Below are 16,447 nucleotides of genomic sequence, written 5' to 3' on the forward strand. Positions count from 1 at the left end.
GGAGGGCTGCAGAGGAGGGATTCGTTTAGAGCATGGTCCAGACCACCCACCTTAAACGTCCCAATTTAAGGGCAGCGGGGAGAGCAACTGCAGGGGAGTCTTGCTGCAGCCTCCTTGTCCCAGTAATACAAAGCTTCACCTGCGTGGCTGGTTCCCTCGGCTTCATGCACGGTGAGGTCCTCGGCCCCAGAAGCCTCAGGATCCTGGACCAGCATCGGCTGCAAACATTGCACGACGTGAATTAGCAGGGCTCAGAGAAAACCCAAAGCAGCCCAAACTCAGATACATTCCAAAAGGCCTGGAAGCATCAGAGATGCATCCGGAAGGAGCCCTGTTCAAGCCCTGTTCACTCCCCTCTGGCTGGATTCCCTTTTGAATGACGCTATGCCACAATCTGGACCTTCGGCCTAAGACGGTACAGTCCTCCCCATCGTGTTCTGCTGCTCCCAGGGACCCAGCCTGCTCTTCGTGCCAGCTGCTTCCTTGCTGGTGCTAAAGGGAGTCCCACCCCGTAGCCTCAGCCTGTCCTCTCTGCTCCCTGACCTGCCTCTTGTCCGACTAAGGGGACTGGAGCAAAACCCTCCCCCTCCCCTCACCTTGGCATCTTCAGGCAGGTGGTCTTTGTCCTTTGACCGGTTTTCCAGCTCCAGAAGCTCTGAGGCTGAAGACTCGGAATCCCCCTGTTTTCAGTGGTTTAAAAGGGAAGAGCGAGAGGAGGAAGGTCACCTGACTGATTATTTCCGGTGTGCTGACGCTCCTCCTGTAACCAAATTACTGAGATGACGAACGTCACACCGAGATACTCAGGGCTCACCTGTTTAGAGGAGCGCAACCTTCGCAGCTTCACCAAGGTAGCCAAAACATAAGAGAGCAGCAGGAGGATGCCTGGATTGGCATAGACGGGCCAGGGGTGGTTGAGGTCCAGCAGCAGCTTGTTGGGCTGGGTACAGCCTCCGGGGAGGATAATGGCCTTCAGCCCAAAGAGTCTGCAGGAGGGATTGAGAAAAGCAGCATTCAGACCGGCTGCAGATACAATTACTGAGAGTCCTCTGGTCGCTCTCCAACTACTCTTTAGTCCTCGGGGGGGGGGCTGGACCCAAACCTCGGGGTCTTCAGGATGCAAAGAAAGTGAATGTTCAGAGCCTCATATCAGCACATTTTCCCTTTCAAGCCACGCGCTCTTCTGTGTTCCTCAAGAGGGTTCTGGCATACCGAACTTCTTGGCTGTCTCCATCTGGTAGGCTGGGAGAACCTCAGACGCTCCCACTAAGACTGCAGCGGAGAAGAAGGGAAGCCCCCTCCCGCTCTGAGAGACCCTCACATGGGAAACTTGGATGTTCAACCCAAAGGGTAGCAAACACCTGCAGCTGTTCAGGAGGTCCACAGCAGATTTGATCCTGAGCTGCTCTTCAAAGGGAAAGGTGCCTCTTGTCTATTTACCTGGGAGGTGCCTGGAGTCAGGCTGCTCACAGGACCCCAATGCATCAACAGCAGGACCCTGCCAAACCCCCAAAGTCAGGAAAGGAGGCTCTCTTGGCCACTCAGGGGACTTGGGGGGAGAAATAAAACTGGGGGGGCCCTGGTTTTTTCCAGACCACCTCTTCTGTCAAAGGTGGAATCAAGATCAGGAGGGAACTTCACAACTGATGGACATCCCAATCCAGCTTTTGCCTGGCATGTGACCATGGGAGGACCTTCTACTCTTTGGGGAAAGACTGAACCGCTTCAGATCCCCCACTTGCCACCCGGCAGATCCAGAAGATCAACATCTACACCAATAAAGAGGAGAGTCCCTCTCCTCACCCCCCTTTTAAGAGGGATGTTTAAAGATTAAGAGGATGGACATGCAGGCTGACTCTTGCTGCTCCACAGTGCCACTCCACCAGAAGGGAAATCTTCCAGGAACTAAATTCTGGGGATGGTGCGTCTACCTCCAGGGTGAGGCCACCAAATGCTGCATCCTTCCAGAGCAATGAAAAGGACACCCCACTTACCGTGCCCAGAGGCCGGTGGGTGGAAGGATTTTCTGCATGAAGGGGGTCTGGTAGCCATACAGGCAAATGAGGTGGCCCCCAGCAAAGACATCCACCATGATGCACAAAGCGTTGAAGGCCAGGTGGCTGATGGAGAAGTGGCAGGCCCACCAGGTCATGAGGCCCACAAACAGCAGGTAGTAGACACTGGAGAAGGCCGAGGGCAAGGTGATGGGACCTTCTCTCTCTTCTTCTTCGTCCGACTGACTCTAAATCTCCGACGAACCGTATTACCTGGCGTACTTCTCTCGTACTCCTGACCTTGGAAAAGAAAATTCCGTTCTTTGTAGCTGGGGTAACGGTACCATCAAGAGATTCCAAAACCCCACCGGCTCTCGAAGGTAGAGGAAACCAAGGAAAGGGATCTATTAAGGAAGTTTCCCGTATATGTGTTCTGGAGGGTTGCTTCCTATTGAATTGGGGTGGGTAGGGCTAGCAATGAATTCTGTCTTTGTTGCTGGGGCTAATTAAAACAGTCGTAAAAGAGAAGCTTCTAATTAACAAGGTAAGAGACCCAGGTTGGGTTCTTCAATATGACTGGGCAATATTCTTCTATGTGTTGCATTGGACAGAACTTCCTCTCCACTTCTAGCTTAACACTTAAGCCTAAAAGGTTCCAAGTAGGTGCAGCTACTCAGAGTAGGAGCTTCTTCTGAAATGCACAACTGGGTCATCCCCTCTCCACAGAATCCTCCACACCTACCTGCCAGTGCAATTAACACAACAGCCAAGATCTTTCCAACCGCCATCAAGAGCCCGTGAGCCTTTACCCGGAGCCGAGCAGCCAACTGTGCCCGCCGTCTTGGCGAGTCTGGGGCCGGAGCGTCAGTCCCTCCGGGGGACTCTGACTGGCCCTCATCGATGGCCACCTCTTCCTGAAGGAGAGGGAAAAGCCACAAGAGGTCACTCCACATCTACGAGAGACTCAAACGCCCTTTTGCGATGGAGGTCTGGGAGCCGTTGCCACAGGGAGAAAACAAGTTGCCCCTCGTGGGGGAGCAGCTTAATGCAACCCGGCAACATTCTGGGAAAGCCGATCAGGTCTCTGAGAAATTCAAGGGGCTGGGGAGGAAATGCTCAATACTGATTCGACGGGGGGGGGGGTGTGTGTCTCCATCTGGGGGCAAGTGTGGCAACCTGAGCTGCAGAATGGAAGTGCCCTCATCTTCCCTTCAATGTGGGCACCCTTCTTTCTCTAAAGTTTCACTACTGGAGGCACAATTTTAAAAATGGAATAACGCCACCGTAGAAAATCCAAAACTGAGCCGCCTCCCAGTTTATAAATCAAGGCATGGCCAGTTTAAGCTATTGTTACCAATCTGGATGGTTTGAGAGTACAAAGGGGGGGGGAAGAGAGATGTCCAGCTGGTGCTCTCTGATGGACAAGGCCCCTCCCTCGCCCGACCAGCACCTGGCCCTGTTTATCTCCCACAAGTGCTTTGCCAAGTTCGTTCCACACAGAGCGGCCTGTTTGGCTTGGCTGCCTGGCTCAGGTTCCCAAGCCCACTGCGATTTTTCCAGGGTGGAGGATCCTGACCTGCAAAGTTATGTGGCTCTGCCTCCTTGACCCCTGGCTCCAAGGCCAGCCCACTGTCCAAACATGTCCTGAGCAGAGAAACCCGCCCCCCTTTCTGGGGGAATCCAGCTATTATGGCTGGTAACTCCCCCCCAAACAGGGAGGGGAAATAGGAGACGCATGTGGAGGAATCCTGCAAACACGGAAGGGTGGAATGGAGGCACACATTTTCCTTCCCTGCATAGCAGGAGATGCACTGTAGATCCTGTTTCACTGCAAGCAGTTTTACAGGCAGCGGAGATGATTTGGGGAAAGAAGAGAAGAACGTAGAAATTTTAAGCATCGATTCTAAGATTGCCCCAGTTCCACTTGGGCAGAGCTGAAAGTCAGAAGGGCAAATGCCCCCAGAGCACAGGGAGAGGCCATAAAAAAATCCAGGGTGCACCTTCCTTTGGCTGGGCTCACCTATGGAGATGGGGCAACGGGACAGCTGGTCCTACTCCCAGCCAATACGTGGGGGGGGGGGCTGAGGATGATGAGAGTTGTAATCCAATCCATTGGGATGAGCCCAGGCTGGGAAAAGTTGCAAAGAAGAGAGGAAGCTTGGAGAATTGAAGGCCAGCAGATCCACACCAAGCTCACCTGTTCTGGGGGGAGGGGAGATTCAGACTGCTGGCTCCAGGTGATGACCTCCCTTGCTGGCCGCAAGCGGCTGCAAATGCCAAGGCAGATGGCAGAGGCCAGCAGGATGCCCAGGTCGGGGGCTACTAAGCGCACCGAATTGGGGATGTCCTTTAGGTCCAGCCTAGAGAGGGAGAGAGAGAGAGAGAGAGAGAGAGAGAGAGAGAGAAAGAGATCACAGTGTCTTCAAACAAGGTCATCTGCAGCAGTTGAGCCAGCCTATGGGTGGGACAGCCCCAAAGCAAGTAATGAACCGGAGGGCAAATCCTGCCCCCCAGCTGCCCAAGAGGGTGATAATCATGAGGGTGAGCATAATGGGGAGCTCCAGAATCCCCTCTCTGACAACATGGTGGACATCTTTGAAAAAGCAGCTCTGCCCACCCTTTTCGCTTTGTCCTTACCTGGTGACCCCAATATGCTGAGCCAGAGTTTCCCATGTGCTGCCTGGGAAGACAAGGAGAATAATAATAATAATAATAATAATAATAATAATAATAATAATAATAACAACAACAACAACAAAACAACAACAAAACAACAACAACAACAATATAAACAAATAATAAAATAAACAAAGAAATAATGATCTGTTATTACAGATCAAGTCCAACAAGAAGAGGATATCTAAAACGAATGCACTAGTTCTGGAAAGAACAACATCCAGAATCAGAAATAACAGAACAGGGACTAGCAGATCAACGCCGATTTATAATACGAAATAAAGTATTCACAGAAACAGAATTGGATGAACTGCAAAGGTTCACCCAGGGCAAAGAAATCAAAGCCTTGCCCGAAGTAATTCAGAATGGAGAGGCAAACCATTGGAGTTGGCAGTGAAGGAATCCAGCAGAGATATACAACTGTTCTCATTTGGAAACCAGGTACCTCTTCCTCAGGAAGAACAAAGCCCTCTAACTAAAGAAATAAAAGAATTGAAACAAAGAATAACTGAGCATCTAGAACAGCACAAAAATAACAGAATAAGGCTGCCTGCATTGAAGCTTGTTCCAAAGAAACAGCTAGCACAAGCATTAAAAGATGCAAATACTGCAATATCAAGTATAAGCACCAATTCACTGCAAGAAACAAACCAACTAATGTACAGCACAGCTGCAGGTGCACAGCTGGGGTGCAAAATCAACAAAGAAGAAAAACAAACAAACAATGCACCACAAAAATGGAAGGTTAGGCTAGAATATAAGATCAGCAAATTAAGATCCCATGCAAGCAAGCTAGAACAGATGAAAGAAAAGAAGCTGAAGAACAAGAAGACCAAAGAATACCTAATCAAGAAATACCACTTAGAAACAAGGAAGATCATCCTTCGTGACCTTTATTATTTCGTCGTTTATTGTCGATATCGGTCCTTTTAGTCATCTATGCTTCGAGCTTAACGTTTAATATCCGTCTTGGAGGTTAAAGTTAGGTTAGTCTTTACAAAGATGGTTAGGTAGTTACCTCTTTGTGCAATGAATCAGTCAGTACCTGACAAGGAAGAAACAGTGCAGTTCTGGAAGCAGGTATGGGATAACCCAAAAAAATACAACGATGCGGCTTGGTTAAAAGAGGTGGATGCAAATAAAACAGAAGGTGAAATGAAAGAACTAGTAATAACAACAAAAATGATAGAAAAAAGAGCAAGGAAGATCAAAAATTGGTCAGTACCAGGTGAAGATGAACTGCATGGGTTTTGATTGAAACATCTAATTGTTGTATACCCACTCATTGCCAAGCAGTTCAACAATATACTACAAGGAGGAGAAATTGAAAAGTGGCTAACAACTGGGAAAACAAACCTAATAATGAAAAATCTAGCAAAAGGGGCAACATCAGGCAACTACAGGCCAATTACCTGCTTACCAACAACTTTGAAATTGCTAACTGGTGTGGTAGCTGATGCAGTACAATAGCATCTAGTTGAAAACAATCTCTTTGCACCAGAGCAGAAAGGAAACCGCCCCAATAACAGAGGAACAAAAGATCAACTCCTAATAGACAAAATGATCTTGGAAAATTGCAAGAAAAGGAAGTCCAACCTGAATGTGGCATGGATTGACTACAAAAAGGCATTTGACTCTCTGCCACATGACTGGATAATCAAGTGCCTAGAAATAACAGGAGTCAGTAGAAACATCAGAAAATTTGTGCAAAGATCGATGGCACAATGGAAGACACAGTTGCAGATCAATGATAAGAGACTGGGAGAGGTTAACATCAAGAGAGGAATATTTCAAGGAGATTCATTATCACCATTACTATTTGTTATTGCACTGTTTCCTCTGTCAACAATACTGAATAAGTCAGGGCATGGCTATCAAACATCAAAAACATCTGCCAGACTATCCCACCTCCTTTACATGGATGATCTGAAGCTGTATGGAAAAACATCATCTGAAATAGAATCGCTGCTCAAGACTGTCTGTATATATAGCCAAGATATTGCAATGGAGTTTGGCTTGGACAAATGTGCCACACTTACTATCAAACAAGGAAAAATAGTGAAAACTGAACGAATCAAGATACCCCAAGAAAATAACATTAAGAGTCTGGATGAGGAAGATTACTACAAATATTTGGGTATCCTTCAAGCAGACAACATCAAGCACACTGAAGTCAAGAAAAAGATTAGAGGTGAATACATCAAGAGAATGAAGAAGATCTTAAAGTCCAAACTCAATGGAGGAAATACCATAAAGGCAATCAACACCTGGGAAATTCCAGTCATTAGATACACAGCTAGAATAGTGGACTGGACTCAAGCAGAACTAAAAGCAATGGATAGGAAGACCAGAAAAATAATGGCAATGAATCATGCCCTTCATCCATGCAGTGACATAGACAGACTTTATCTACCAAGGCAAATAGGTGGGTGTGGAATGCTGCAAGTACATCAGATGGTTGAAGAAGAAAAAATAGCTTTGGAAGAATATCTGAAGGACAGTGATGAAGATGCACTGAAATTAGTATATCAAGAATGCTTACTGACTACTGGAAAGACCAAACTGGCCTACAAGAAAGACCAAATGAAGAACAGAATAGAGGCATGGGAAGACAAAGCACTACATGGCCAGTACATTAAAAAAATAGCTGGGAAAGCAGATAATAATAAGACCTGGCAATGTCTAAGAGCAGGAAAATTGAAGAAAGAGATTGAGGGACTAATTCTGGCAGCACAAGACCAAGCCTTAAGGACAAATGCATATAAAGTCAAAATTGAGAAGACAGCAACAGACAGTAAGTGCCGTCTATCCAAACACGCTGAAAAAACAGTGGACTACCTGGTAAGCTGCTGCAAGAAGATCGCACAGACTGACTACAAGCAGCGGCATGACAAAGCAGCAACAATGGTGCATTGGAAGATTTGCAAGAAATATCATTTGCCTGTAAGCAAGAACTGGTGGGATCATAAAATAGAGAAAGTCATAGAAAATGATAAAGTTAAACTGCTCTGGGACTTCAGAATTCAAACAGACAAGCACCTGCAATATAACACCCCGGACTTAATAATTGTCGATAAGACAAAAAAGTCTGGATAGTGGACGTGGCAGTGCCTGGAGACAGCAGAATAGACAAGAAAGAACTGGAGAAGATAACAAAATACAAAGACCTACAAATAGAAATAGAAAGACTGTGGCAAAAGCAAGCAAGGGTAGTACCAATAGTCATAGGCGCCTTGGGTGCAATCCCAAAACAACTGGAGCACCACTTGAACACCATTGGCATTGACAAATTCGCCATTAGTCAATTGCAAAAGGCAGCCTTACTAGGAACTGCTTCCATCCTGCGACGATATCTGTAATAACATCAAACATCCACATCTGCCTATCCCAGGTCCTTGGGAAAAGGACTCGATAGGTAGACAAAATGCCAAATCTAGTCTGAACATCTGGCTGACTGTGTGATGATCAATAATAATAATAATAATAATAGTAGTAGTAGTAGTAGTAGTAGTAGTAGTAGTAGTACCAAGTCAACTACCAGCTCTGACCTCAAATGCAATTCTGAGCAAGCACCTTCAATTGGCAGCAAATGAATCCATTCAGGATCCAGTTTCTATCATCTTTAGGCAAGATGAATTGGATCCAACCTTGGGCTGCTTCCACAGTCAGGAGGTGAAACTGAATGTTTAAGATAAAAGATCCTTTCTCTGGGGATCTAAAGCTCCCTGCATCTATTCTTTTCCAGAACCAGAGCTGAGAATTTCTGAATAGCAGAGGGGACCATGGAGTTCTAGGTGAACTGAAAGCTATCTCAGAGGTTTCTTTTGAAAATCAGAGGGGAAGACTATATTTCCAGATCTATTGGCAGAGCTGTTTTTTAAAAAAACTTTTAATCAATTGACAATAGATTCTGATTATGTTCTCGCTTGGCTCTTTATCTTAAAACATTGCTCTGTTTTGGTCAGATGTAGCTCCTTCCACAGGGCCTCTGGCCGAGGACCACCGGCTGATCTCTGGAGTCACCACTGTGCATTTCTCCCATCCCCTCTGGGACCTCTGGCTCCGGCTGGTGGGATTCTGCACCCATTGAAACCAAGTGGAGCAGCCTAGGAAGGTCTAAAGTAAAATTAAACCGAATCGGTCACCAGCCCACTAGTCTCTGGGAACAAGGCCCACTAATGATTGCTAAACCTTTGCTTCTGCTCCATTTGCCTGGCGGTGAAAGGACCCAAGTAAACCACCACCCCACTTCCAAACATGGTAATGTGCAGCTATGGGTTAAGCTCCCCTGCCAAAGGGAACAGTTTATATAGATCCCCTGCAGATAAAGGAATTTGTTCCATGTATGGAAAATTGCAGGGAAAGCAAGAGGGAAAATCATAACATACATTTCTGGGAAACCAACGTTATGTTTTGGGAATATTTTGAATCTTTAAAAAAATCATGTGTCAAACAGAAGTTTAGCAGGGACAAGGAGGCCCCATTTCTGAAGAGCAGAAATCACAGAAGGCTCGGAATTTTCCACCTGGATGGGGAAGGTCAGGAGGAAACGACAGCAACATTTCCAGGTTTGGGGGGGGGAGGTCAAATACTAGCGTGTGAAGTGAGAAAAGAGGCTCCCTCCCCACAGCAGATCCCATGGTAAGGAGAGATCGCCAGAGGAACAAACGGGACCAGGTCCCAGATCTTTCGATCTAGCCACACCTGGGCTCGCCATCCAGCTTTCCAAGCTCTGCTTTACCGCTTCAGGTCAATATTTATATTCTCAAAGGTCAATGCTAATCTGTAGCCAGTTTGGTTGGCCCTCCCCCTGGACAGGATTAAACACAGGCTTGGGGACTGCAGGAGAACAAAACCCCCTCCTCTTTTGGCAAGCGGCTGGAAACAGCCATTTGGGAGAACAAATGTAGAGAAAAGAATTAATGATCGGAAGAAAAGCAATACTTGGGAAGAATTAAGCATCCCCTCCTGCCCCTCCCCTCCCCCCTTGAGTGCTCAATAGTCTGTCAATCACCGAATTCCCACTGCATTATTTTTCATTTTTATTACAACTGTCTTCCGCTCTGCTCATCATTTCTCTCTGAGTCGAGATTCTGCAAAACAGGAAGGCGACATGATACTCACAGTTGCTTCCGAGGAGCTGGTCCAGGCTGGGCACAGTGTAAAGGCATATTTGGAAGACCAAATGAGCGAGAAGGAAAAGGATGCTGGTTCCTAAGACAGCTCGGAGGAGGCGTCCAGTGTGACCTGCAGAATGCCAAATGGGAGCCTTGTGAGGCACCTTCAGCCCTTCGCCCTTGGCTACTGTATGCAAGTCTTATCAACACAGCCGATAATTACGCCCCTGCTCCAGAAGCTCAGAGGAGTTAAAAGTAGCTTGGTTAAGATCACCTAAAAGACGAGTCCTGAACTGGACCGGCCTGCCCAAAAAGCAACCTTCTTTACCACACAACTACAGTATGAGCGTCCTCAGCCCCTTGCCCCACAATTACCTAAACTGGCTCCTGTCCCCAGAGCAGCAATGCATAGAGCCCTCCAGAGAGCCTCTAGTTGTGGATGAGCTGCGTTCTCCATCGTCCTAACTCCTGGCCATGCTTGCGGGGGCTCACTAGAGCCGGAGACCAACAACACTCAAGACCCAGGTTTCACTGCAACTTGAAGAACTGCAGCTAATTTAATCAAGGTTTGGGGGAAATGTTGGGGCTATAGTTGGCAATAGCTGAACCTTTTAACTATTACTCTGCTGTCCTTACTCAGCTTTGCATTTAACTGATATGGGAGCAATGGGAGAGAAGCCTGGAGGACGGGTTATGGGGATTCTCTAAACTTCTCTACCTGGCTAGGTGACATCTTCAGTGTTACATGTTTTGAGAAGCCAGGTGTGTGGGTTAGTTGTGGAATATATAATTGCTAAATTATTGCTTCATTTACACAATTCAGCACTGACATTTACAGACCACACACGTGTGCAGCTGCTGTGTACTCTGCTTTTTCATTACCCTAATACTACACCTGTACTCAACTGAGAATAAGTCTCATTAAACAGTATGATTTATTTCGTAGTAGACGTGCAGCTACAACTGGAATCAGGAAAACCAGAGTCCTGGGGCACCTTAAAATTGATGGCATGCTAAGTGGTGGCGCAGGGCCAGGTTGGTGTCACAGTTAAAGGCACCCAGCCACAAACCAGGAAGCCCTGAGTTCCAGTCCTGCCTTAGGCACGAAGCCAGCTAGGTCATTGTCTCTCAGCTCAAGAAGAAGGCAAGGCAAACCACTTCCAAACATGTTACCCAGAGCAGTGCAGACTTGTCTCGACAGTTCCAAGGAGCCAAAACTGTCTTGAAGGAGCGTGAGCGTGCGCGCGCGCGCACACACACACACACACACAAGCAAAACATCCGGCTTTTCAAGAAATGTTGTCTTCAATGAGCAGAAGCTGATGCCAGCATGGCTTAATCTCCGGGAGCAAAAGACAAGCTCTAACTTGAAATCCCTCCATTAACATTTAGAAAGAGGTCTGATTCTACTCTTTCTCAGGAAGGAGCCAAGAAAGGGCTTCTTCTCCGATTTACCTCCTGGGGTTCATACGCCGGGGACGAGGTCACCGCCAACTGTTCTGTGGCTGGGACAGCAGTGTCACAGAACAGCACACACTTAATAGAAGGTTGTGTTTCATGAACAATGGAAGTCCTCCGCTCTGTAACGCTCTTCTGTACTTGTCAGTGTTTGACTCAGCTCTGAACAATGCCGTTCGGTGAGTGTCATGGGGCAATTTTTTTTTAAAAAGTGCCGTTAACTTGTTAAGAGGAACCTTTGTTATCCATGGCATTTTCCTGAGAACAAACCCTAATTTACTGGTTGGGCAGGTTGAGTTTCCGGCATTGGCATTTAGTTTGGTTAAAACCCTGGAAGATGCTGCCAGTCAGAGTGGGTAATGCTGACTATAGGGACAAATCCCCAAATATGGGTGTGAACAAGTTACACCACCTAGGCTGGATCTTAATTTCTGTTTCCCCCATAATTCCTCCTTAACCAATTTGTTATTTCCTCTTTGGCTCCGTAGCTCTGGGCTGCAAAGAAAGGCCATTCCCCCAGCCCCTTCCTGCCCCTCACCACCTCCTTCCTTCCAGCTATTCAGCTGACAATCACCTACCCAACCTTCAGGTTAATTATTTGGATTAATTACTCCTTCTCGGCTGGGCTCAATCATCTCACGGCCTGCAGCTATGAAAGCGGAGAAGATAAAGCTGATTTATAATTTAAACCAGGGGTCTCCCCACTGGGCAACTTTGTGGACTTCAACTCCCAGAATTCCCCAGCCAGCCAAGCTTTAAGTCCACAAAGTTGCCCAGTTTGGAGACTCCTGGTTTAAACTAATGTCCCCACCCCACCTCAGAAGAGACAGCTGGAAAGGACAGGAGAGAAAACAACAAAGAACCTCATTCTGTCCCCCTCCATATGCCTAAATATATTTGCTGGGGGAGGAGGACAGAGACAGAGCAGAGGAACAGAAGGTGACATGGACCTTGCCTAGGGCTGAAAGAAGGCTGATGCTGGGGTGGCGCCAGTGAAGGAAGACGATCCAAAAAGCTGTGAAAAATACACAACACTGGATGGCCAAGTCCTACAGCAGCCATGGAGGGAGGGATCACAAGCACCAGGAAAGCTGCTGTATTTTGCCCTGAGTAATTCCAGTTGGACTGCAGGAGAACCTCTAAGCAGCTGCCGCTTTCCAAATCTTGTTCCTCTCGTTTGCTCCAAAGGCACAACTGAGTCACAGGAATAGCCGTTTTTGTGAACTTCTTTGCAAAGCTGAATACAGGCAGTCCTCGGCTTACAACAGTTCATTTAGTGACCGTTCAAAGTTACAACAACACTGAAAAAAGTGACTTATGACCATTTTTCATGCTTACGACCATCGTAGCATCCTCATGGTCACGTGATCAAAATTCGGATTCTTGGCAACTGGCTCATATTTATGACGGTCGTAGCATCCTTGGGTCACGTGATCCCCTTTTGCGACCTCAGACAAGCAAAGTCAATGGGGAAGCCGGATTCGGTTAACAACTGTGGCAAGGAAGGTCGTAAAATGGGGCAAAACTCACTTCAGCAAGTGTCTCGCTTAGCAATAGAAATTGTGGTTGTAAGTCGAGGACCAGGTGCAAAGGGGCTTAACACGGATGAAACTTCACAGGCCTCCCAAATCAGTGAACAGTTTTTCCAGCCTCTTTGCAGCCGAGTCCCAGCAATCAGGGAAGCAAATGATTGTACAACACTGAAGGCCTTTGCAGAATTTATGAAGTTTGGCTTCCGAAATGGGCATCGCATATTGTGGTTTGTTTTGGTTCCAACTGCCGCTAAAATCTAACCCAATCTGATTTCATGGTAAGACACAGTTGAAGAATCCATGGTTAGCATGATCTGTGCCTCCTCTAAAAAAGTATTTTTGTCTTAATTTTACCTAACTGAATGCGTTAAAAAGTAATAAAACAGGAAAATGTAAACATTTAAAGTGCAAATGGTTTTAACAGGGTTCTTTTTGTATTCTTAGGTGCAGAGATTACTTTACAGTCTGTTTTTAAAAAGCTAAGATGGGAAAAAGTGTGGGCAAAAAAAAAAAAATACTGCCTTAAATAGCTGAAACCGGACCAGAAGAAACATGGTGAGCTAATCTCCTTGACGGCCAAATGCTTCATGTCCCAGAACTCGGATTATCTCAGGCAGATTTTAAGTGGCCTTAAAATGTCTTNAGTCACTCATGCCCTTGTCACCTCCCGCCTGGACTACTGCAATGCTCTCTACATGGGGCTCCCCTTGAGGAGCACCCGGAGGCTCCAGCTAGTCCAAAATGCGGCCGCGCGGGCGGTGTTGGGAGGGACTCGTCGCTCCCATGTAACACCGCTGCTGCGCGAGCTGCATTGGCTGCCGGTGGCCTTCCGGGTGCGCTTCCAGGTGCTGACCATCATCTTTAAAGCGCTCCATGGCATCGGACCTGGATACCTTCGAGACCGCCTTCTGCCGCAGATTACCTCCCATCGGCCTGTACGGTCCCACAGAGTGGGTCTCCTCAGGGTGCCGTCGGCCAGACAGTGCCGGCTGGCGACCCCAAGGGGGAGGGCCTTCTCTGTGGGAGCTCCCACCCTCTGGAATGAACTACCCCCAGAGATCAGGGTGATCCCTGATCTCCCTTCCTTCCGCCGCGCCCTTAAGACGTGGTTATTCCAGCTTGCAGGACTGGCCTAGGGGAAAATTTTTAGTGGGGGTTTTAACATAATTTTAAATTATCTAGACCAATTATGAATATTTGTTTTTAATTATGTTTTAATCTGTAGTTTTGATATTTTGTATTTTTATCTGGTTGTTAGCCGCCCTGAGTCCGCAAGGAGAAGGGCGGGATATAAATATAAACAATAAAATAAATAAATAAATAAATAAACTGATATGGGAGCAATGGGAGAGAAGCCTGGAGGACGGGTTATGGGGATTCTCTAAACTTCTCTACCTGGCTAGGTGACATCTTCAGTGTTACATGTTTTGAGAAGCCAGGTGTGTGGGTTAGTTGTGGAATATATACTTGCTAAATTATTGCTTCATTTACACAATTCAGCACTGACATTAACAGACCACACACGTGAGCAGCTGCTGTGTACTCTGCTTTTTCATTACCCTAATACTACACCTGTACTCAACTGAGAATAAGTCTCATTAAACAGTATGATTTATTTCGTAGTAGACGTGCAGCTACAACTGGAATCAGGAAAACCAGAGTCCTGGGGCACCTTAAAATTGATGGCATGCTAAGTGGTGGCGCAGGGCCAGGTTGGTGTCACAGTTAAAGGCACCCAGCCACAAACCAGGAAGCCCTGAGTTCCAGTCCTGCCTTAGGCACGAAGCCAGCTAGGTCATTGTCTCTCAGCTCAAGAAGAAGGCAAGGCAAACCAGTTCCAAACATGTTACCCAGAGCAGTGCAGACTTGTCTCGACAGTTCCAAAGAGCCAAAACTGTCTTGAAGGAGTGCACGCGCGCGCACACACACACACACACACAAGCAAAACATCCGGCTTTTCAAGAAATGTTGTCTTCAATGAGCAGAAGCTGATGCCAGCATGGCTTAATCTCTGGGAGCAAAAGACAAGCTCCAACTTGAAATCCCTCCATTAACATTTAGAAAGAGGTCTGATTCTACTCTTTCTCAGGAAGGAGCCAAGGGCTTCTTCTCCGATTTACCTCCTGGGGTTCATACGCCGGGGACGAGGTCACCGCCAACTGTTCTGTGGCTGGGACAGCAGTGTCACAGAACAGCACACACTTAATAGAAGGTTGTGTTTCATGAACAATGGAAGTCCTCCGCTCTGTAACGCTCTTCTGTACTTGTCAGTGTTTGACTCAGCTCTGAACAATGCCGTTCGGTGAGTGTCATGGGCCAATTTTTTAAAAAAAAGTGCCGTTAACTTGTTAAGAGGAACCTTTGTTATCCATGGCATTTTCCTGAGAACAAACCCTAATTTACTGGTTGGGCAGGTTGAGTTTCCGGCATTGGCATTTAATTTGGTTAAAACCCTGGAAGATGCTGCCAGTCAGAGTGGGTAATGCTGACTATAGGGACAAATCCCCAAATATGGGTGTGAACAAGTTACACCACCTAGGCTGGATCTTAATTTCTGTTTCCCCCATAATTCCTCCTTAACCAATTTGTTATTTCCTCATTGGCTCCATAGCTCTGGGCTGCAAAGAAAGGCCATTCCCCCAGCCCCTTCCTGCCCCTCACCACCTCCTTCCTTCCAGCTATTCAGCTGACAATCACCTACCCAACCTTCAGGTTAATTATTTGGATTAATTACTCCTTCTTGGCTGGGCTCAATCATCTCACGGCCTGCAGCTATGAAAGCGGAGAAGATAAAGCTGATTTATAATTTAAACCAGGGGTCTCCCCACTGGGCAACTTTGTGGACTTCAACTCCCAGAATTCCCCAGCCAGCCAAGCTTTAAGTCCACAAAGTTGCCCAGTTTGGAGACTCCTGGTTTAAACTAATGTCCCCACCCCACCTCAGAAGAGACAGCTGGAAAGGACAGGAGAGAAAACAACAAAGAACCTCATTCTGTCCCCCTCCATATGCCTAAATATATTTGCTGGGGGAGGAGGACAGAGACAGAGCAGAGGAACAGAAGGCGACATGGACCTTGCCTAGGGCTGAAAGAAGGCTGATGCTGGGGTGGCGCCAGTGAAGGAAGATCCAAAAAGCTGTGAAAAATACACAACACTGGATGGCCAAGTCCTACAGCAGCCATGGAGGGAGGGATCACAAGCACCAGGAAAGCTGCTGTATTTTGCCCTGAGTAATTCCAGTTGGACTGCAGGAGAACCTCTAAGCAACTGCCGCTTTCCAAATCTTGTTCCTCTCGTTTGCTGCAAAGGTACAACTGAGTCACGGGAATAGCCGTTTTTGTGAACTTCTTTGCAAAGCTGAATACAGGCAGTCCTCGGCTTACAACAGTTCATTTAGTGACCGTTCAAAGTTACAACAGCACTGAAAAAAGTGACTTATGACCATTTTTCATGCTTACGACCATTGTAGCATCCTCATGGTCACGTGATCAAAATTCGGATTCTTGGCAACTGGCTCATATTTATGACGGTCGTAGCATCCTTGGGTCACGTGATCCCCTTTTGCGACCTCAGACAAGCAAAGTCAATGGGGAAGCTGGATTCGGTTAACAACTGTGGCAAGGAAGGTCGTAAAATGGGGCAAAACTCACTTCAGCAAGTGTCTCGCTTA

General features: G+C 47.0%; 1 protein-coding gene across 1 annotated transcript in view; it reads right to left on the bottom strand.

Annotated features, from left to right (window-relative positions):
• Nucleotides 1-65: 65 nt before the first annotated feature.
• The window catches only part of LOC114922280 (piezo-type mechanosensitive ion channel component 1-like), a 33,997-nt gene continuing 17,615 nt past the window's right edge, over nucleotides 66-16,447 (bottom strand). The window contains exons 3-10 of the mRNA XM_029283227.1: nucleotides 9,795-9,917; nucleotides 4,632-4,674; nucleotides 4,192-4,354; nucleotides 2,737-2,908; nucleotides 1,995-2,211; nucleotides 815-986; nucleotides 597-680; nucleotides 66-218 (exon numbers count right to left, since the gene is read on the bottom strand). Of these exons, the coding sequence (XP_029139060.1) occupies nucleotides 66-218; nucleotides 597-680; nucleotides 815-986; nucleotides 1,995-2,211; nucleotides 2,737-2,908; nucleotides 4,192-4,354; nucleotides 4,632-4,674; nucleotides 9,795-9,917 (1,127 nt within the window). The remainder of the gene's footprint in view (nucleotides 219-596; nucleotides 681-814; nucleotides 987-1,994; nucleotides 2,212-2,736; nucleotides 2,909-4,191; nucleotides 4,355-4,631; nucleotides 4,675-9,794; nucleotides 9,918-16,447) is intronic.

Source organism: Protobothrops mucrosquamatus, unplaced genomic scaffold (assembly GCF_001527695.2).
Source record: "Protobothrops mucrosquamatus isolate PMUCROS unplaced genomic scaffold, P.Mucros_1.0 scaffold41, whole genome shotgun sequence".
Lineage (NCBI taxonomy): Eukaryota > Metazoa > Chordata > Lepidosauria > Squamata > Viperidae > Protobothrops > Protobothrops mucrosquamatus.